This window comes from Neofelis nebulosa, chromosome 3 (genome assembly GCF_028018385.1).
Source record: "Neofelis nebulosa isolate mNeoNeb1 chromosome 3, mNeoNeb1.pri, whole genome shotgun sequence".
NCBI lineage: Eukaryota > Metazoa > Chordata > Mammalia > Carnivora > Felidae > Neofelis > Neofelis nebulosa.
Genome location: NC_080784.1, coordinates 18,050,271 through 18,073,689, shown reverse-complemented (window position 1 = coordinate 18,073,689; position 23,419 = coordinate 18,050,271). Strand labels below are relative to the sequence as shown.

Here is a 23,419-nt window from a genome sequence, read left to right as displayed (position 1 = left end):
AATGAGTAAAGGTAAAATAACTTAGTTTTCTTATTCTTAATTGATCTAACATTACAGTGTGCTCAAAATTGGAAGAGCAACAATGTATTTGATTATGTATGCTATATACACATATATACTTTTGTATGCTTATGTCTAAGTGAAATGAACAATAATAATGATACCAACGATGACAGGGAGAAATTAGAAATATTTTGTTATTATGAAGTATTTGTGCCACCCATGAAGTCGTTTTATGTTATTTGAAAGTGGACCTGGATTGATTACAAATGTACATTACAAACTCTATGACAACCACTAAAAAAAGTTAAGAAATAAGAATTGGGGTGCCCAGGGGGCTCAGTCAGTTAAGCATCTTACCTCAGCTCAGGTCATGATCTCACAGTTGGTGGGTTCAAGCCCGTTGAGTGTCCGACTTCGGCTCAGGTCATGATCTCACAGTTCATGGGTTCGAGCCCTGCGTCGGGCTCTGTGCTGACAGCTTGGAGCCTGGAGCCTGCTTCGGATTCTATGTTTGCCTCTCTCCCTGCCCCAACCCTGCTCATGATCTATCTGTCTCTCTCTCACTCTCTCTCTCAAAAATGAATAAGTGTTTAAAAAGTTAAAAACAAAAGAATTGATATGCTAAGAAAGGAGAAAATAGAGTCATATAAAATGTTCAACTAAAACAAAAGAGTGGATGACAAAGACAGGAACATAGGAGAAATGCAAAAAATGGAAAACTATACTGACCATGGTAGATATTAATCCGACTATATCAATAATCACCTTGAACATATACGGTCTAAATATGCCACTTAAAAGAGATTGCCAGAAGGGATCAAAAAATAATACCCAATTAATTATAAGTTGTCTAAAACAATGCTCACATTAAATATAAGGACAGATATAGATCAAAATTAAAGGGAGGAAGAAAGATGTATCACGCTAAGACTAATCAAAAGGGAATGGGAGTAGTTACATTAATTTTAGACAGAGTTGACTTCAGAGTTTGGAGGGATAGGGAGGGGCATTACATAACGATAGAGGGCTCATTTGTCCACGTATGCCCCTAACAACACAACCTCAAAATACATGAGGCATAAATTGATCAAACTAGAGAAATAGATGCATCTACTATTTAGGCAGATACTTTAACATTTTTTCTATCAGAAAGGGACAGATCCAGCATGTAGAAAATCAGGACATGTTTGAAGTTCAGAGCATGATGAGTCAACGAGATGTAATTAACATCTATAGACATCCAACAAGAGCACGTTACATATTCTTCTCAAGGTCACAGGGAATGCTTACCTAGACAGACCATATTCTGGGTCATAAGACCACATTCTGGGTCATTAAATACACCTCAAGAAATTGAAAAGAATAGGAATCATGCAATATCTGTTTTCAGACCAGACATCAATGACAGAAAGATAGCTGGAAAATCTCCAAATACTTGGAGATTAAACAAATAAATAACACAGAAGCCAAAAAAGAAATCTCAAGAGCAATTGCAAAATAATTTTAAATGAAACCAAAAATACTTATCAAAATTTGTGGAATACACTGAAAGCAGTGCTTAGAGGGAAATTTATAGCATATATGTGGGATAAATCCCACGTAGACAAGCCTGGTTCAACACTAGAAAATCAACATAATCTGACACTTCAATAAACTAAAAAAGAAAAATCACACGATCGTATCAGTAGATGCAGAAACAGAATCTGACAAAATCCAATACCCATTAATGATAACAACTGTCTGTAAACTGTGAATAGAGGGAACTTGCTCTACTTGATAAAGAACATTTACCAAAAATCTACAGCGAACGTTATACCTAAAGGTACAAAAGCAGACGTTTTTCCACTGTGATCAGAAACAATGCAAGGATGCGCCCTCTTATTACTTCTTTTCATCATCCTACTGGAAATTCTAGTTAATTCAATTCAGACAAGAAAAGGAAATAAAAGGCATACGCATCGGGAAGGAAGACATAAAACTGTACAGATGACACCATCGTCTAGGTAGAAAACCCAAAAGAACACACACGAATGCCTGGAGCTAATAAGCTGTTATGGCAAGGTGGCAGAATATGAGGTTAATGTACAAAGTCAATTGCTTCCCTGTGTACCAGTAGTGAACAAGCGAAGTTTGAAATAGCAACCCACCCCATATAAACCCAGGAAACCTGGTTTATTTGATTGGAAGTCTAATACAGCAGGGGATTTAATCCCAAATGGAAGGGCCCCGCCAGGTCATATCACGTACTCCCCTGCAATAAAATTAGGACATTCCTCACGGACTCCTCCATCAAGAATTAAACCTGTACCTCCCTCGCAGGAAACCAATGAGCAAACTAATGCGCCTTTTTATTCCTGTGGTGAACCTGTGGCGTAGCCAGATTCTCGCACAGGGAGACAGGACGCCGAGGCTTTTTGTCCAGGAAGCAACTTTACTTGTGCCGGCATGGGCTCAGTGGGCTAAGACCCCCCCCCCCCCCCCGCCATAAGGCTGAGCCCCGAGCAGAGCAGGGTGGAACCTTTTAGGAAATTTCTACTTCTCTGTCTCCCATATTTGGTGACACATCTAGCCTGAATGGAGACAGTCCAAGCAAGTTACAGTGTCGGGTCAGAGCTGTGCATACGTGTCTAGGAGTTGACTGGGCCATGTTGCACGTCGCCTTCCTTTGTACTGAGAAGAATTCCACCAGATTCCTTAGGGAGGGGCTCCACCACAGTGCAAGACCTTGAATTTCTCTTCAAATGACAATAAAGAACATGAGGAGGGGCGCCTGGGTGGCTCAGTTGGTTAAGTGTCTGACTTCGGCTCAGGTCATGATCTCCCGGTTTGTGAGTTCGAGCTGCGCGTAGGGCTCTGTGCTGACAGCTCGGAGCCTGGAGCCTGCTTCGGATTCTGTGTCTTCCTCTCTCTCTCTGCTCCTCCCCCACTCGTACTCTGTCTCAAAAATAAACATTAAGGGGCGCCTGGGTGGCACAGTCGGTTAAGCGTCCGACTTCAGCCAGGTCACGATCTCGCGGTCCGTGAGTTCGAGCCCCGCGTCAGGCTCTGGGCTGATGGCTCGGAGCCTGGAGCCTGTTTCCGATTCTGTGTCTCCCTCTCTCTCTGCCCCTCCCCCGTTCATGCTCTGTCTCTCTCTGTCCCAAAAATAAATAAAAAAAAAAAAAACGTTGAAAAAAAAAATTAAAAAAAATAAATAAATAAACATTAAAAAAAAACAATTTATAAAGGACATGAGGAAAATTCTGATTAACTCTGAAAGATTGTCTATTTAGGCTTCTCTTTCTCATCATACTAACTTTATTTGGTTGTCTTTTCTGGTGTCCCCCTGCCTGTTGCCAAGACTCCTTCACCTCCATAACTTCTAGCTGACAGATGATCCTTTCTACTCAAGGAGGTTCACATATGTTGTCTACCTTTGACTGGCTGCCTCTGCCTGTGGTAACTCCTATATATATATAAAGTCCCCAACTGACCAACGTTGACCCATAGGTACTGACATCTCTATGTCCCTATCTAGCAAGAAGAAGTTACAGAAGAGAAGACCTCCCACCCTCAGCAACCTTAAAGATTTAAGGGTCAAAATTGTTCAGGGGGAAATGACGTGGGAAACAAAGGCAGAAGGAAATGGCAGAGAAAATTAAATTTCCTTATAACCTGCAGCTCATTGACAAATACTTGAGGCAGGCAGAGTAAAACGTTTCTCCAGGAACTCCTTACTGTCTTAACATCAATGCTTTGCTAGAGGGCAAAACAACCTTAGCTTGACAAGAGCAAGGCCTCCAGTCTTCTTTAGCACCTGAAAAGCCCTTTGGAAACTTCCCCTTGCCTTTACCTCCCACAACTCCCAAGTATATAATCAGTCTCTTCTCCTCATGGTCCCAGGGCAGCTCTTCCTGCCCATAGGTCCCGTCCCCATGCTTTAATAAAACCACCTTTTTGCACCAAAACAATGACAACAAAAAACAAAGCCAACAAACAAAAACAAAACAAACATCACCGTTCCATGATCACCCCTTAAAATGAAATACTTAGGTATAAATCTAACAAAATATGTACAAGATCTACATGAGAAAAATTGTAAAATTCTGATGAAAGCTCTCGAGGAGAACTTGAAAAATGGGAGACATAGCCTGTGTTCATACATTAGAAAACGTAATATTGTCAAGATGTCAGTTTCCCACCTTTGTCTCTAGATGAAATGCAACGTGAATTAAATTCCCAGCAAGCTTTTTGTGTCTTTGGACACACCGATTCTAACATTTATATGGAGAGGCACAAAGAACAGCCAGCTGAGTATTAATAGAGAAGAACGAAGTCAGAAGAATGACACTACCTGCATTCAAGACTTACTATATAGCTACGGTAATCAAGAGAGTATGGGATTGTGAAAGAGTAGACATAGATCAATGGAACAGAATAGCGATCCCACAAACAGACTCACAAATAGAGTCAACTGACCCTGAAAAAGAGCAAAGGCAGTACAGTTGGTGGAAGTTTTGGGGTGATGGTGGGGTGGTTCGGAGCTGATGGCCAAGAAAGAATTCTTGAAGACGTCTTTGGTGCAAAAAGGTGATTTTATTAAAGCACGGGGACAGCTCTTCATGGGCAGGAAGAGCTGCACTGGGCTTGTGAAGACTGACTGGTTACATACTGTGGAATTGGGGAGGTAAAGACAAAAGCGAAGCCTCCAGAGGGACTTGGATATGCTAAAGAGGACTCTTGAGATACCTGAGGCCTTGCTTTTGTCAAGCTAAGGTTGCTTTCCCTCTCGAAAGACATTAACATCAGGAAAGAAGGGGGTTCATGGAGAGACATTCTACTCTGGATTTGCCTCAAGTATTTGTCATGAGGCTGCAGGTTACAAGGAAATTTAATTTTACCTGCCATTTCCTTCTTGCCTTTGTTCCCCACCTCACTATGGAGGGGAGGGTGATACTAGGGGCCCCAGGACACGGAGTCTGCAGGTTTTTAGAGGATAGGCTATTGATCAGATTGCCTTTTTCTTGTCATTTACTGAGATATTTGTAAATATCTCTATCAGTTTAACCATTTGTTTTGTGTCCTTTCCTTTGTCCTTGGGCAGCCAGGAGTGCCTGAGGAATGTCACACATATCCCGCCTGTGGGGTGGGTAATGCCGGCTTGGGCTTGGCCCTCAGCTTGCCTCAAGGCCCCTCATCACAGTGTCTTTTCAACAAACGGTACGGAAACAACTGGACATCCATGTGCACATCTACACGCAGACTTTCTGCCTTTCACAAAATTAACTCAGATGGGTCACGGACCAAATGTGAAATGCAAAACTCTAAAACTTCTGGAACACAATGCTGAGAACGCCTAATGATCTTGGATGTGGAGAAGACTTTTTGGATACAACACCAAAGACATAATCCATAAAAGAAATAATTGGTCGGCTAGACCTCGTTAAAATTACAAACTTCTGCTTTGTGAACAACCACATGAAGAGATAAGCCACAGGATGGAAGAAAATATTTACTTTTAATTTCCTGGCCTTTGGGGATGTGTCAAGTAAGAGATTGCTACGGCAAGGGAATTAAAAGCAAAAATGAACTACTGGGACCTTATGAAGATAAAAAGCTTCTGCACAGCAAAGGAAACAACCAACAAAACTAAAAGGCAACCAACGGAATGGGAAAAGATCTTTGCAAATGACATATCGGACAAAGGGCTAGTATCCAAAATCTATAAAGAGCTCACCAAACTCCACACCCGAAAAACAAATAACCCAGTGAAGAAATGGGCAGAAAACATGAATAGACACTTCTCTAAAGAAGACATCCGGACGGCCAACAGGCACATGAAAAGATGCTCAACGTCCCTCCTCATCAGGGAAATACAAATCCAAACCACACTCAGATATCACCTCACGCCAGTCAGAGTGGCCAAAATGAACCAATCAGGAGACTATAGATGCTGGAGAGGATGTGGAGAAACGGGAACCCTCTTGCACTGTTGGTGGGAATGCAAATTGGTGCAGCCGCTGTGGAAAGCAGTGTGGAGGTTCCTCAGAAAATTAAAAATAGACCTACCCTATGACCCAGCAATAGCACTGCTAGGAATTTATCCAAGGGATACAGGAGTACTGATGCATAGGGGCACTTGGACCCCAATGTTTATAGCAGCACTCTCAACAATAGCCAAATGATGGAAAGAGCCTAAATGTCCATCAACTGATGAATGGATAAAGAAATTGTGGTTTGTATACGCGATGGAGTCCTACGTGGCAATGAGAAAGAATGAAATATGGCCTTTTGTAGCAACGTGGATGGAACTGGAGAGTGTGATGCTAAGTGAAATAAGTCATACAGAGAAAGAGAGATACCATATGTTTCCACTCTTATGTGGATCCTGAGAAACGTAACAGAAATCCATGGGGGAGGGGAAGGGGGAAAAAAAAAAGAGGTTCGAGTGGGAGAGAGCCAAAGCCTGAGAGACTCTTAAAAACTGAGAACAAACTGAGGGTTGATGGGGGGTGGGAGGGAGGGGAGGGTGGGTATTGAGGAGGGCACCTTTTGGGATGAGCACTGGGTGTTGTATGGAAACCAATTTGACAATAAATTTCATATCTTGAAAAAAAGAAAAAAAGAAAAAAGTCAAAAAAAAAAAGAAAAAAAATAAAATATTTACAAAAGACACATCAGATAAAGGGCTGTTATCTAAAATACAAGAAGAATACTTAAAACAGTGAGGGGCACCTGGGGGGCTCAGTCAGTTGAGCATCTGACTCTTGATTTTGGCTCAGGTCATGATCTCTTGGTTCGTGGGATCAAGCCCCACATTGGGCTCCATGCTGACAGTGTAAAGCCTGCTTGGGATTCTCTCTCGCTCTATCTCTGCTCCTATCCTGCTTTCTCTCTCTCAAAATAAACTTAAAAAAAAAAAAAAAAAGATTTTGTTAAAAAAAAAAAAACAAAAACAGTGAGGAAAACAATAATGCAATTTAAAAAACGGGCAAAAGACCTGAACAGACACCTCACCAAAGAAGACATTCAGATGAGGAAGCATATGAAAAGACTTTCAACATCCTATGTCTCTAGGGAACTGCAGTTAAAACGAGGAGATAACACTACAGACCTGCTAGGATGGTCCAAATCTGGAACACTGACGATACCAAATGCTGATGAGGATTTGGAGCTACAGGAACTCTCGCTCATTGCTGGCGGGGGGGGGGGGGGTGGGGGGGGGTGGGGAGGGGGAATGTAAAATGGTCCAGCCACTTGGAAGACAATTTGGTGGACTGTTATAAAACTAAACACACTCTTAAGATACACTCCAGCAACGGTGCTCCTTGGCATTTACCCAAAGGAGCTAAAAACCTATGTCCACCCAAAAATCTGCACGTGGATGTTTATAGCAGCTTTATTCACAACAGCCACAACTTGGGAAGCAATGGAGAAGCCCTTTGTTAGGCGAATGGATAAGTAAACTGTGGGACATCCAGACAATGGAATAGTATTCTGCACTACAAAGAATGAGCTATTAAGCAATGAAAAGGCATTGAAGAAACCCAAAATCAGATTACTGAGTGAAAGAAGCCAACCAACCTGGCCAGGTGACACAACATACGATACCAACTACGGGACATTCTGAAAGCAGCAAAAACTAAAGACACTAAAAAGATCAGTGGTTTTGAGGGAAGAGAACAGGGAGCGAAAAAGAGGCCGAGCACAGAGGATTCGTAGGCAGTGGACGCATAACAATGGTAGATGCGTGTCATTATCCAATCGTCCAAACCCACAAAATGTCCACCACCAAGAATGAACCCTACTGTCAACTGTGACTTCGGACAACGATGAGTCCGTGTGGGTTCACAGATTGCAATAAATGTATCACGGTGATGTGGGCTGTAGCCAGTAGGGACGCTGTGCATCTGAGACGATGGGGGTATCTGGGAAATCTCTGTACTTTCAATTCTGCTGTATGTCGAAAACTGTTCTAAAAACTAACATTTATTGGGATGCCTGGGGGGCTCAGCTGGTAGAGCCTCTGACTCTTGATCTCAGGGTCGTGCGTTCAAGCCCCACATCTGGCAAGGAGCCTACTTAAAAATTTAAATTAATTAAAAACCTCTATTACTCAACTTATTTAATGTGCCTATTAATTTCTAAGTTCCTTCCTTAATGCTGCCCTTCCTGCACGTCACTTCTGTAGCTCACAAATGCCCCATAGCACACACACCCTGCCATTTGGAGGGTAAGGGCTGTGTTTTGAGCCAAGTCTGTGAATTACTTCCCGAAAAGTACATTCATGAATGCCATGGAATTGATTGGAACCTAGGACTTTGCAGATTGCCTGGACACCTTCAGTGGCCAAGTGAAGTTATATGCTTTTAAGTCTTATTTATTTTTGCGAGAGACAGACAGAGCGAGCGAGGACGCACGAAGGGGGGAGGGCAGAGAGACAGGGGACAGAGAATCCCTAGCAGGCTTGGAGCTGTCAGCACAGAGCCAGATGTGGGGCTTGAATTCACAAACCAGGAGATCGTGACCCGAGCCGATGTCGAGTCCACGCTTAACCAACTGAGCCACCCAGGCGCCCCGAGTGAAGCTCTTGTTAAAAGCTCGAGGGTGAGTATGTGCCAAACCTAATCTTGGACGTCTACAGGGAGAGAGCACACGGCTAGGATCGGTACCACTCCTGGAAGAAGTCAGCTGGAGAAAAAGCGGCTGCCGAAGCAAGACTGCGGCTACTCTGAAACCATTCAGTCCGCTGACGTTTGAAATCGAAACGAAAAGTGCACACTTGCTTTGAATCAGCCCTCCCGGTGGAATCTTCCCGCCATTTCAAGGGGCCGTTTCCAGTGTCGAGATTCTCCACCGGGGGCAGCAACCAGAGGCACGCACAGAGGTTGAGGCTGAGAACTTGGAATTTTTAAATTGGAAAAGTTATTTTTATTTTTAATTGAAGGAGACAGAGTTGACCTACTGAACCTTTACAATGTTCAAGAAAGATCAAAATAAAAGTAGCTTTGTTGGGGGGAAGATTATGAAAATTCTGGCTTGCCTTTGCAGTACGGGGGCCGGAGGAGCTGGGGAAAATGATTTCTGTTCCATGAATGGTGCAACACTTGAGAAAGTTCCTTCACTTTTTTCCACCTGTGGCTTCGCGGGGCGCGCTGCCAGGCTGGAGCTCGGGCGGCCCGGCGCAGGCAGCCCGCACGGGGGCGCTGTGGCCACGGGCTGAACCCCGGGGGACCCAGGAGCCTCCGGGCGGCTGCCCTGTGTCCCCGGGCTGCAGGTGGCGGGGAAGCGGCGGAGCGCTCGGGATGGGGCGTAGACGCGGGCAGGGCCCGGAGGAGCCCTGAGCCGCGCGGGCCGGGTGGCGCCGCGCCGCGCTCCGAGGGCAGGCGCGATGGCAGGGTCGTGGGGCGCCCCGGGCGGGACCCTGAAGGGCAACGGCAGCGCGCTGCTCAACGCCTCGCAGCGGGCGCCCGGCGGCGGGGAGGGGGCGCGGCCGCGACCCTCCTGGCTGGCCTGCACGCTCGCTTTCACCCTCATTTTCACCATCGTGGTGGACGTCCTGGGCAACCTCCTGGTCATCCTGTCCGTGTATCGGAACAAGAAGCTGCGAAACGCAGGTAGGGGCTCCGGGGCGGGGGGCCCGGCCGCCCCCCAACCTTCACCCGACGGCCGCCTCCCCTCCTTCCTGGCCACTTTCCGGAACGCTTCCCCCCGGCCCCAGCTGTCCATTAGCTTTTTCTAAAAAAGTGCGTTTTTTCTTACAAACTGGGGGCTTAATTTTTCCCCAAAGGGACAGAAGCCTGTCACTTTACTTTTCCTTTAACCCGCATGTGTAAGTTTTCTCTTTTCTCTCTCTCTCTCTCCCCTCCCCTCCAAGAAAACAGGGAGTCTGAAGTCCCCAAGGGGGTAGAAAACTCGACCAGAGTCAGATCCTCTTTATTTTAGGGGAAACCCCCACCGTACGGTTTTCGGTTTCGGAGCTTTTACTGGATTGAGAGATTGCAGAAAGTTCCTCAAGAAGTCCTTGCCAATCAGATCAATGAGCTTACCAATTGTTCCTCCCAACTTTGTTAAAATAGGAGAAAATATAAAAGCTGGTGAAATGATAATGCCATTATTTTAGTTTTGTTGTCAGGAGTAGTTTTCAGTTTTGGGCACGCAATTGACAAAGACTCAGGAAGGCTCCTAAATGAGGTTATTACTCCTCCAAGTTAGAATGTAAACTTGTTGCCATTTTAAAAGAAATTGTTACAGAAAAGAGTATATTTACATATAATCTACTACCTAAAGCTAATTTTGTGTTTGAGTTTAACTTGCTTTATCGTCCAAGCAATGAACTGAAATTGGTTTATCTTGGGTGGGAGACCATGGACGGCCTTGCATAGGACAGGGGGTGTTCAGATCTTTAAGTGATGAGGTACTTAGCTCTTCAGCTGGAGGCTGACTTTCTGGAGGTGGGGGTGGGGAGGGGAAAGAACCTTGCACTTACTTACATGTTTGTCAAAAAGCAGTATTTTTTGTTCTAATAAGGTAGTAGGTCACACTCTAATTTTCTTTAGCTGCCCTCTGGGAGGGCCCCCTTTTTCTGTATAATGCTTGCGACAGTGAATGGTTTAAGCTCAGTCAGGTAAGCATCCGACCCTTGATGTCAGCTCAGGTCATGATCTCCTGGTTCGTGAGTTCGAGCCCCACGCGGGGCTCTTTGCTGGCAGCACAGAACCTGCTTCAGATCCTCTGTCCCTCTTGCTTTCTACCTCCCACCCCCCGCCCTGCTCACATTCTCTGAAAAAAAAAAAAAAATCTTTTTTAGAAAAAGAATTAACTTGATTATCACCTGCTAACACAAAGTGAATTTGAGTTAGTCCATTGAATAACCTCATTTCACATACGATTGGGCTTAAACTAGAGGAATTCTGCCTTCAAGAAGAGGCTCTTTGAAGAAAACATAGGCAGTAAGCTCCTTGGCATCGGTCTTGGTGATGATTTTTTGAATCTGACACCAAAAGGAGGAGGAACAAAAGCAAAAATAAAGAGCTGGGATTACATCAGACTAAAAAGCTTCTGCACAGGAAAGGAAACTATCAACAAAATGAAAAGGCAACCTGGTGACTGGGAGAGATTATTGGCGATCCATGTTAGATAAGGGGCTAATACTTAAAGTATTATATAAGATATATATAATATATATACGATATATATTATATATATGGAATATATATACAGAATATATAATACGATATATATAATATATACGGAAATCATACACCTCAGCAGCAAAAAAGTAATCTGATTTAAAAACAGGCAGAAGGTCTGAATAGACAGTTTTTTCAAAGATGACATCCAGATGGTCAACAAACACGCGAAAGGATGCTCAACGTAACCCATCAGGGAAATGCAAATCAAAACCATAATGAGGTATCGCTCCACCCCCATCAAATGGCTATTAACAAAAGGAAGAGATAACAAGGGCTGGTGAGGATGTGGAGAAAAGGGAACCCTGTGCACTGTTGTAAATTGTTAGGATGCAAATCGGGGCAGCCACTGTGGAACAGTATGGAGGTTCCTCAAAAAATTACAAATCGGGGCACCTGGGTGGCTCAGTTGCCTAAGCATTCCACTTCAGCTCAGGTCACGATCTCACAGTTCATGGGTTCAAGCCCCATGTGGGGGCTCTGTGCTGACAGCTCAGAGCTTGGAGCCTGCTTCAGATTCTGTGTCTCCTTCTCTCTCTGCCTCTCCTCTGCTCACACACTGTCACATTCTCTCTCTCTCAAAAAGAAGCATTAAAAATTTTTTAAAAGGTCTTATTAGAAAAAATCTTAAAAAATTACCTGCCATCCCCAGGAGCAAAGCAGTGGGGGAAGCCTGCTTTCTCATCATGGCTGATTTCTTGCCAGTCTCCACTGTTCCCTCTATTTCTGGGATCTGGGGGGTGCTGGCTCTGCTTATAGTAGGTTAATCTGCTTCGCAGCCTCCTCATTGTGTTAGTGATTGCTTTAATTTCTTGGATTAGGATTTGATAACTGGACTTTTGCTCTGACCTGTTCAATGCATTCCTGTCTCCTTGCAAAAACAGACACAAAAGAGGCTCCTTCCCTCCTAGCAATAAAAGCAGTTTTCTGTGGGCCAGACACAGTTCTGAAAGCCACGTAAACTGAATCCTTGGGGAAGCGCTGTAGTAGGGTGCTACCCTTAGCCTCCTCACAGGGGAGGAACTGAGGACACAGATTGGTCGTGTGCACTCTAGGCACACGGTGAAGCAGGGTATCGAACCCACAGAGCTTGTCCCCAGAGCTCATTCTGCCTTGCTGATAGCAACTATTACGTCATTGGGGAAGTTTGGGTCTTGCAAGAACTTTCATTTTAAAAAACATTCACATGCCTGAAACAATTCAGCTTCTTCTGTTTTGTGAAAAATAGTTGTACAAAGGGTGCCTTCCACACTACTTTGTATTTTGTATTCAATAGCAAGTCTTCAATAAGGCCGCCTAGGGCACACTGCATTTCTGTGGCTAGCCGGGAGACCCGTTGTGAGCTTTCATTTGCAAAGCTTTAGACCTGTCATATTTTTATAATTGGGATTTTGTTTCTTCACTTGTACCACTGCTGCAATTCTAACCATTTGAGGCTTTCTAGAATGGTTGGTAATTTTGAAACAGAGAGAGAGAGCGCTGATTCCAATGAGTTATAGGATGCTTATCAAAAGTTCTCATGATTGTTCGATCCTCCCATTTCAGTTAAATTATTGTGTTGGTATTAATGAGATAAGACTCAAAGAAGAGAACAGAAGAAATGAGGTAAGGAAATAAGAAAACTAAGGCATCTGCAGCTTTGACGTTTCCTTTGGAAATCTGGTATAATGGCGGGCTTAATTTACGCCCCTCCCTTGCCTAAGAGGGTACGTTGACAGGTGACTTCCCCGAGAAGAAATTTAAAATGTTTCACAGCCGTATCTCAGGGGCACTGGTCAGTCGGAGCGGACACGGGCTCCAAAAGGCCACCAGGCTCTTAGCTGCTGGGGTGCAGCTCTCTCCTGTCCAAACTGTGAGACTAGAGTTGGTAACACCACGTTCCATCTTCTGAGTCAATTTCACAGCCTAGTAATGGGAAGAGTCCTGCCCTGGGACACTAGGATTAGTATCGTTGCTCTCTACTTTGTGATCTGAGACATCAGGTAAGTTATCCAAGCCTCACCGTCCCCATTTGTCAAGTACAGAAAACCTCTCATCTCTTAGCCTCACACAATTGTTGCAGTTACCTAGTGAGACCATGCGTATGGGAGAGGACACATCGCATGTGGAAAATGATGCATACTTTGAAAAGGACGAAGTAGGTAATGTTATGTGTTCTTTTTTTCTAGGTATAGCTAACGAGGGTGTATTAAAAACTCTTAAGTCTTTTTTGTTAAAACTTGTTAAAAACCATGCACTCTAAACTTACAATTTGTATACTTTCCTCTATGTATATTATGCTTTAAAAAAACTTTTACTAGGGACGCCTGGGTGGCTCAGTCGGTTAAGCGGCCGACTTCGGCTCAGGTCACGATCTCGCGGTCCGTGAGTTCGAGCCCCGCGTCGGGCTCTGTGCTGACAGCTCGGAGCCTGGAGCCTGTTTCAGATTCTGTGTCTCCCTCTCTCTGACCCTCCCTCGTTCATGCTCTGTCTCTCTCTGTCTCAAAAATAAATAAACGTTAAAAATTTTTTTTTTTAAAAACTTTTACTAAAAAAAAATAAAGCAAAAGTCTAGTATCTTGCCTATTGAAAATTCAGTGATCTGGCAATTAACCTATCTAGAATAGAGCCAGTAAATGGAAAGAAGCAAATAACAGACACGCCCTGATGGCTGATTTGTTCTTAGAATTTTTTTACTAAGTCTATTTATTTTGAGAGAGAGGGAGAGAAAGGGCAGAGAGTGAGGGACAGAGAGAATCCCAAGCAGGCCCCACACCATGAGCACAGAGCCTGATGCAGGGCTTGAACTCACGAACCATGAGATCACGATCTGAGCTGAAATTAAGAGTCAGACATTTGACTGACTGAGCCACCCAGGCGCCCCTGATTTGTTCTTACAGCACTGTAGAGCGCTGAGGCTCGTGTCCAGATTATAAGCCATAAATTAGGAGGATGACTGACACATTTAAAGGAACAACACACATGGCCAACAGCACGGGTTGAAACTGACTCATTAACAACAGGTCTGAAAAACTGAAAAGCACAATCTCTGGAGGGAATGTTGTGAAGAAGAACTCTGCTCACCATTAATTCCTCCTGAAACAGCAGGTGTATTCTGTTTAAGAAGACAGCACCATACTATTTTAGAAAGATACCTGTCTATAGGAGTTTATTATTATTTTTAAATCTGGTACGCAGTGGGGTAAACTGTCAGTATTATAAAAAGAAACAAATTAAAAAGTTCCCAGAATGACTGTAAGACTAGATCATCATCAGCACTGTGTTCTCTGCTGGAGTGTAACTCCTGTTAGTTACAAGACAACGCACTGGTTTCTTTCAGGCCTGTATTGTCTCTATCCTTGCGTTTCTACTCAGAGAAGCTGCAAACCTTGGATGCCCCAGGGCTGTTTTTAAGATTCTTACAGTCTTAGGCAGGCATGCCTACTTAAAAAATACTATTTTGAGGGGCGCCTGGGTGGCTCAGTCAGTTAAGTGTCTTACTTCGGCTCAGGTCATGATCTCACAGCTTGTGAGTTCAAGCCCCGCATCGGGCTCTGTGCTGACAGCTGAGAGCCTGGAGCCTGCTTCAGATTCTGTCTCTTTCTCTCTCTGCCCCTCCCCACCTAAAATAAACATTAAATTAAAAAAAAAAAACCCACTATTTTGAAGTCAAGGCATAATGCAGACAATAAAGTACACAAAACATAAATACACAGCTTAATATATTTTTCCTTATGTATACACACATGACTGTCACTTTTGGAAATGAAATAAGGGTGTTGAGAGATGGCAGTATTATTATTATTATTCACAGCTTGAACTAGAACTTATGCCAAGTCTAAGTACTGGAAACCGCCAACGTGAATGTTTTCTCTTTTACCATCCACAAACAATTGGTTGCCTGTATTGAACTTGACTCTGTTTGTATCCTTTGCTCAGATAAGGAAAGCTGAGGCTCACTGCCTCCCCCATTGCCCTTGGCCACCCTCACCATCAGTTCACCAGTATTCCTGGCTAGGTCCCATTGAATGTGTTCACAGCTACCTTGATTGAGCCCTTGACCACTCTGTTCACTGTATCCCTGGCTGTCATTCTCTCTTTGCTCTCTTTCCTTCTCTTCCTTTGCTTTCTCTTTTCTTCTCCACCACGGTTTCTGACTCTGTTCTTCAATATCTTTTAATCACCATCATTAGGTTTGATCTCTTCAAAGAGGTCACATGTGCATCTGTTTCCTAATTGTGTCATGCATCGGAAAAAAAGATAGTCCTGAACTTACAAATGTATCATATTCTAGAAGTTCTCTTACAAATGCCTTAAAAGAAAAGTTCATCTATATTTTGGCTTCTGTGCTACCCTGCAAAATAATTCAGAGCAGTAATATGTCTGAAATAAAACTCAGAATATCTGGGTCACCTGCCATTCATGAGCTCCTGAGGGCAATCCGCCTTGTTCTAAGTTCTGACTCGCTTGGGATCCTGTGAGAATGGGGACAGGTGGTATGGAAGGGGCATATGGAAGCTTCTCTTATTAACTCAAATGTCAGGAGAAAGTTCAGGGGCAAGGCATGATGATAGAGGTGGATTTGTCATCACATATGGGGTGCAAACAAGTATATGCATGTTCTTATAGTCAAGTACTCCTGTGTTGGGGACAAACCTGTCACCGGATCCTACAGGGAAGTGTGGGAGGAGACTGTAAAGAGAACTGATCTAGAACCTGGACTCCAGGTCTTCTTTACTGAATGGATCTGCGATTACAGATAAATCACCATCTCCCCGAACTGTTTTCACATCAGCAAAATGATGGGGTGGGACAAAATCTGAGTCTTTCTGCTTCTAGTATCCTTTTTCGTATGGTGATTAAACTCACTGTGAAGTTGGACATTCTAATGTTATGAGATTGACTAGCAATAAGAATTGTGGGTGCAGGGCTCCTGGGTGGCTCAGTCGGTTGAGCATTTGACTTTGGCTCAGGTTACGATCTCACGGTTCATGAGTTCGAGCCCCACATGGGGCTGGCTGCTCTCAGCATGGAGCCCGCTTTGGATCCTCTGTCCCCCTCTCTCTCTGCCCCTCCCATGCTCGCTCTCTCAAAAATAATAAACATTACAAAAAATTAAAAAAAGAATTGTGAGTGCAATGTTATGTACACATACAGTGATAACAGGCATCACAGACCTAGGAAATGGTGTTATGATGAAAGTATGTCTCACTTGTCCTAAACTGTCTAGGTGATTCGTCTCCTATCTGCTAAAAAATATCTCAGCAGAACATCTAGTTTCCCTGTTTTATTTCCCAAGAAATGCTCCCAAGGTTTAGACATTTCCCAAGTAGTTCTCCCTTCTTGGCAGAGAACGAAGTAACTGACTACACAGAGACAATAGGTTGGATCCCTGGGATTTATGCAGGTTCTTGTGAGTTTGGGTGGGATGCACTGGGGACACTTATGATGAACTGACCCATGGGGTATGGGCGTGAACAGTCCCCCTGGGGGAGCTTTCTGGCCTCTGGTTGGACCACCTGGACTGGCTCTTCTAGGCCTGTAGTGACGCCTTCAAAAATGTAACCACTTAGGAGGAACAGGCTAGGTTGGCAGCCAGCCTGGCCGCTTGTTGGTGACAACACACGTCTAAAGAACCGGGGGGTTCACATGAGTGAGCACGTCACTCTTAGGTGTTCGAAGATAGAAGGAAGATAGATAGGTGTTCGAAGATAGAAGGAAGCCCTTCACCGTGTTACAGAATAAAGAATCAGACAATCTCTCCTGCAAAATCAGTTTGGGATGTCTCTACTGGGGTCCTGAAGGTGGCTAGTTTCATAGTTTACTGGTGATTTAAAAACCAGTGTTCTGTGGGATCTTTAAAGCCCAAAACATCAAACAAAATATCCGTTTATGAACCAAACGCCCCAATCCCACAATAAAAATAAAAACCATACATTTGGGGGCACGTGGGTGGCTCAGTTAAGCGTCCGACTTCGGCTCAAGTCACGGTCTTGCAGTTCGTGGGTTTGAGCCCGACGTCAGGCTCTGTGCTGACGGCCAAGATTCTGCTTCGGATTCTGTCTCCCTCTCTCCCTGCCCCTCCTCTGCTCATGCGTGCTCTCTTTCTCAATAAACATTAAAACAAACAAAAGCCAATACATTTTGGACAATATTATTGAGTCAGTTTCTCCTTTCAGAAATCTTTTTTTCATAAAGGTTCATTTTGCCTGTTATAGTCTCTTCTTCCTTAAAGTGATGCTGTCCTATGATTCATTTAATATCCAGAGAATTCAGATATAAAGTAAATAGAATTCTAACAAAGGTCTGACTTCTGGGACATGGGCAATTAGAACAGATCCAGAGTATTCCTCAAAACTCAGCTCCGGTGTCTTAATTAAAAATCTAAACCTTTTGTGATAAAAGTAAAGCCTCTTTTATATTGTTCTCATCCATAACTGATTTTGCAAAAACTGCTGGTCATCTTATGATGAACATTTCCATTTAAAACAGGAGTATTCTCCAGCGCCCTTATCAAGCTAACCCCTATTATTAAAGGCATTTAGATTTTCAATCCTACAATTTTATTTTGCAAATTTATTAATTCACGTGTGAGACGTTTTTCAAGCTTGAGAAAAGGAACGTAGGCAACTTGTGAGATTGTTGTGTGCGGTGCACGTTTCACAGACAGCTATTTTGATCTGATTTCTGCAGATGAAGTATAAAAATAACCTCTTATTTAGGAGGCCTAGTGCTTTGTACTTGTGCACATAGAGCAATTCTCAATTTTCAAAGCACTTCCCCACATTTTCTTTTATTTGTTCTTATATAGACCTCCTCAGGTAGATTAAAAAAAAAAAAACAACAACCCTGAAACTCCAAATTCACAGATAAATGACCAGTATTTCTTACTCCAGCATATAACCCAGTGCGGAACAGCGGAAGGGGCACAGGAATTAAAATCTGAAGACCCAGGCTGAGTCCTTTCTATCTGCGATACCTTTATTTGTACTATGTGTTGGGTCTAGTTATTCAATCTGTTTAAGCCTTAGTTCCCCATCTTGTGTCACAGGATGCTAGGAGAATAGATTTAGATTCGGCCCACCCATCCACCTACCTATCACCTTGAAATTATAAAATACTACAGAAATAATGCTATTATGTTATTATTAGTATGTATTCTATAATTAGTACTTTTTATGTTATTTTTTTAATGCTCATTTTTTTTAAGTGGACAATATGAATGATAAGTGAAATCAGTCAGAAACTAAAGATTTAGGATTGAATTCTCTTTGGCAACATTATGGAAATTGCATAAATTCTCTTAGGTGTCCATTTTCCTTTTCATAATAAACATTATTCCCCTGCAGCATGTAGGACTGAGATTCTGATTGTTTCAATATCCAACCTTTGAGAGGCTGATTATTTCAATATCCAAGCCATTCTCTAATTTAAAATGAATCACCTCTGCAAGCTACAATAACTTTCTCAGACAAGTATTTATCATTCAAAAACTTATAACCTAAATGTATGTACAGACGTGGAAAATGATTTCAAGCTAACAAAGTCAATGTTTAACACAATTCACTATCTGATAGAATTCTTCTCTGTACTGTTGACATTCTCTTCCTACAGCTCTTCATGATATTTAAAATTATTGATTCAAGGCAATATTCTATTTGTAAAGACATTTTATTGATTTTTTTTCTCTTGCATGCTTGGCTACTGTTTAAATTTTTCTGATTTTTTTTCTGGTCTGTGTAGTATTTTATTATCGAACCCCAAATGTTATCCAAATTTGCCAAAGTAATCCTCAGAATTGCCTGGAAACTGGATTAAGACTCCTAAATATGTCATTGAGCTTTGGTCTACAGGATTAAATTTGGATCTGATCTTTGGTTCCTCCACCTGTTCATTGCATAAGAAAGTAGCAACTTTCAGCATTAATCGTGGATATGATGGAGCTTATTTTTGCTAGCTTTCACAATCATTTTTCCCTTGGCTATTCTGAAAGGTAACCAAAGATAAAATGTCCTAAATTAAACCTCCTGCATTTAGTTCTTACCAACATTTGATGGTTCTGTTTTTAAAATACCTGATTTGAAAAGTATCTGAATTGAAAACAATTCCATTTACAATTGCACCAAAAAGAATAAATGCTTAGGAATAAACTTAGCCAAGCAGATGAAAGATCTGTACTTTGAAAATGATAAAATACTGCTGAAACAAAGTGAAGATGACACAAACAAATGGAAAGATATACCATGCTCATGGATTGGAAGAATTCATATTGTGAGGATGTCTGCCCTACGCAAAGCAATTTACAGATTCGATGCGATCGTTATCAAAATGCCATATTATTATTCCACATAGAATAAACAATCCTACAATTTGTATAGAATCACAAAAGACCTGGAATAGCCAAAGCAATCTTGAGAAAGAAGAACAAAGCTGGAGGCATCGCAATCCTAGATTTCAAGATATACTACAAAGCTGTAGGAGTCAAAACAATATGGTATTGGCATAAAAATAGACACAAAGATAAATGGAACAGAACAGAGAGTCTAGGAATAAACCCACAGTTATATGATCAATTAATTTATGACAAAGGAGGCAAGAATATACAGTGGAGAAAAGACAGTCTCTTCAAATAAATGGTGCTGTGAAACTGGAGACCTACATGCAAAAGAATAAAATTGGACCAGTTTCTTACACCATACACAAAAATAAACTCTAAATGGACTAAAGACCTAAATGTGAAACCATAAAAATCCTAGAGAGAGCACAGGCAGTCATTTCTCTGACACTGGTCATAGCAGCATTTTTCTAGGTATGTCTCCTCAGGTGAAGGAAACAAAGGCAAAAATAAACTAGTAGGAGTACATCAAAAGAAAAACAGTTTTTGCACAGTGAAGGAAATCATCAACAGAACTAAAAGTCAACCTACTGAATGGAAGTTACTTGCAGACAATACCTCCGAAAAGCAATTAATATCCAAAACATATAAAGTACTTATACAACTCAATATAAAAAAAACAATCTGAGTAAAAAGTGGACAGAAGACATAAACAGAAATTATTTCAAGAGGACATACAGATGGCCAACAGACACATAAGAAGATGCTCAATATCGCCAATAATCAGGAGTATGCAAATCAAAACCACAATGAAGTATCATCTCACATCGGTTAGGATGGCTATAATCAAGAAGAAGAAATAACAAGTGTTGGCAAGGACATAAAGAAAAGAAATCCCTCATGCACTGTTGGTGGGAATGGAAATTGGTGCAGCCACTGTGAAAAACAGTGTGGAGCTTCCTCCAAAAATTAAAAATAGAAATACCCCATGATTCAATAATTCCACTACTGGTTATTTACCCAAAGAAAACAAAAACACCAACCTATAAAGATCTATGTCCCATATTCATTGTAGCATTATTTATAATAGCTGAGATATGGAGACAACTGAAGTGTCCATCGATAGATGCGTGGATATAGAATTTGACACACACACACAATGGAATATTAATCATAAAAAAGAATGAGATCTTGCCATTTGCCACAACATAAGTCGGCCTAGGGGGTATTATGCTAAGTGAAGTGAGTTAAAGAGAGACAAATACTATTCGATTTTACTTATATGTGGAATCACCCAACACATACACACACAGAGACACACACACAGAAAAGACCCATAAACACAGAGAATTGGTGGTTGTCAGAGAGGAGGGAGATAGGAGATGGGCAAATTGGTTAAGGGGAATGGGAAGTTTAGGATTCCAGTTATGGGATGAATAAATCACACGAATGAAAGGTATAGCAAAGGGAACGTATTCAATGGTATTTCACTAGTGTATGGTGACTGATGGTAGCTACATCTGTGGGGAGCAGAGCATCACAGATACAGATGTTGACTCACTATGTTGTGTGCCAGAAACTAATGCAACATTGTAGGTCAATTATACGTCAATTAAAAAAAATACCCGTTTGGAAAAATATCTGCTTTGGACGTCGTTTTAAATCTCCATAGAGTCTCTGGACATTGTTCTAATTCTTTATTAGTATCTCTAAAAATGATAATTGGAGTATTTGAGGTGAATAGGACGATCTTCCTAAGGTGGCTTGAATTTCCTCCCTTAAGCGATTTTAAGTTGCCTAGCTGAGCGAAATGCCCTATTTTCTAACATAAGAAATATGCACGCTCTCAGGATTTTTCTAGGCTACCAGAGGCAATTAATGGATTGTTTTTAAAGAAGCAGTTGTTCGTGCTTAGAAGCCCGCATGGTAACACCAGTGTCACCTACCCCCGCCTTTGTAAAGATGCTTCCTTAATCAGCATCCTAAGTTCTTCACCTTTCAAATAGGTTGGCTAACCAAGTTTACATGACACCCGGGGGCTGTATGTGACATGCAAGAAATTTCAGTGAAATTCAATGATACTGCAAGTGTGGAATAAACTTCTGGATTTTCGATTGAGATATCCTAAAATTTATGCTTCTACAGAGCTACCCACTTTTGGCAATCACACTGAAGGCATTCGTCTTAGAAAAAGGGGACAAGAAAAAGAACAACAAACAAGTCTACTTGGTGCTGAATATTATTCAGGCTACTTAGATTGAATTTGAGTTGTGGCACTTCCGGCTTAAAAGGATGCTTGCCTGCTCTGACAGTGAGCGCTTTTGGAACTTACTGGATTGAATATTCATTTAAGTCAATATTTATTGCATACCTACAGTTTAAGACAGAATATAAATTGTCAGCAAATACTTGTTGGTTTGTCAAAATACAAGGCGACATGCTAAGCTTGGATCCTACTTCCAAAGAGGTTGCTTTCATTCGGGCACTTAAAATTCTTTTATTTTCAAATAAAAATAAAGACCTGGCATACAGAGGTGTAAGACTAGAAACATGTTTATACAGCAGAAAAATTTTTCAAGAGGAATTTGCAAAGTTGGCTGGTTAGATGGCAGCTGAAGCCTGAAGAAGTTATGAGATGTTTTACAAGATCCTGCCTAGGGGCAGCTGGGTGACAGTTGGTTAAGGCTGACTTCAGCTCCGGTCATGAGTTCGAGCCTCACACGGGCTGTTGGCTGTCAGCGTGGAGCCCACTTTGGATTCTCTGTTCCCCTCCCTCTCTCCCCCTCCTTCCTGTATTCATTCTCTCTCTCTTTCTCTCAAAAAAAAAAAAAAAAAAAAAAAAAGATCCTGCTTGACTGACAGATGCTAACTCCACTCACCATGGTGAGCTTTTTGTGATGTACAGGAAAGTCGAATCACTGTGTTGTTTGTAAACATGGAACTGATATAATATTGTAGGTCAGCTCTATTCCAATGAAAAATCTTAAAAAATTTAAAATAATTTAAATTATTCATGGTGTAGCTAAAATTCAAATTAAAAATAAATAAATAAAAGACGTTACCGCAGGATGAAAAAATAGGTAATAAATAGGGAAATATGAAAGTGAGTTCACACAAGGGGCAGAATTAAGGAGAGAACCTCCAAGTAATTGTCAGTAATGGAGACACAGCCTAGCAATTTGCGAATAATACACTGGCTCATATCTTTTGGAGAAAGTGATACAGCCTGAAAAAACACCTGTTGGAGAAGGTTTGAGAACTTGCCTGCTAACTTAAATTTTAAAACCTTTCCTGACATAGTTATTAAAGGGAAGATGATAATATTATAACCAATAACTAGTTATATCCTCTTCTAATTTTCTTAACATATTTAGAAATACAAAACTCTCTTATAATCTTGAAAGGGATAACGGGCTTTGTTTCTAGCCTTTTATTTTACTTATTTGTATTTAGTTAACACACAGTACAATATTGGTTTCAGGAGTAGAATTTAATGATTCATCACTTACAACAACTGGTGCTCATCACAACAAGTGCCCTCCTTTTAAATGTTGTTTTTTTTTAATTTATTTTTGAGAGAGAGAGAGTGTGAGCGAGGGAGGGGTAGAGAGAGAGGGGGACAGAGGAATGAAGCGGGCTTTGAGCTGACAGCAGCGAGCCCGATGTGGGGCTCAAACTCGTGAACCATGTGATCATGGCTGGAGTCAAGGATGGACATTCAACTGACTGAGCGACCCAGGCGCCCCAACAAGTGCCCTCCTTAATACTCATCACCCGTCTAGCCCATCCCCCACCCACCTCCATCAACCCTCAGTTTGTTCTCTATCATTAAGATTCTCTTGTGGTTTGTTTCTTCTCTTTTTCCCCCTCCTTCCCACATGTTGATCTGTTTTGTTTCTTAAATTCCACTTAGGAGTGAAATCATACAGTA

The 23,419-nt window shown here is 42.0% G+C and overlaps 1 protein-coding gene across 1 annotated transcript in view; it reads left to right on the top strand.

Annotated features, from left to right (window-relative positions):
* The first annotated feature begins 9,373 nt into the window (after positions 1–9,373).
* Positions 9,374–23,419, top strand: part of MTNR1A (melatonin receptor 1A) — a 44,542-nt gene continuing 30,496 nt past the window's right edge. The window contains exon 1 of the mRNA XM_058720019.1: positions 9,374–9,599. Within this exon, the coding sequence (XP_058576002.1) occupies positions 9,374–9,599 (226 nt within the window). The remainder of the gene's footprint in view (positions 9,600–23,419) is intronic.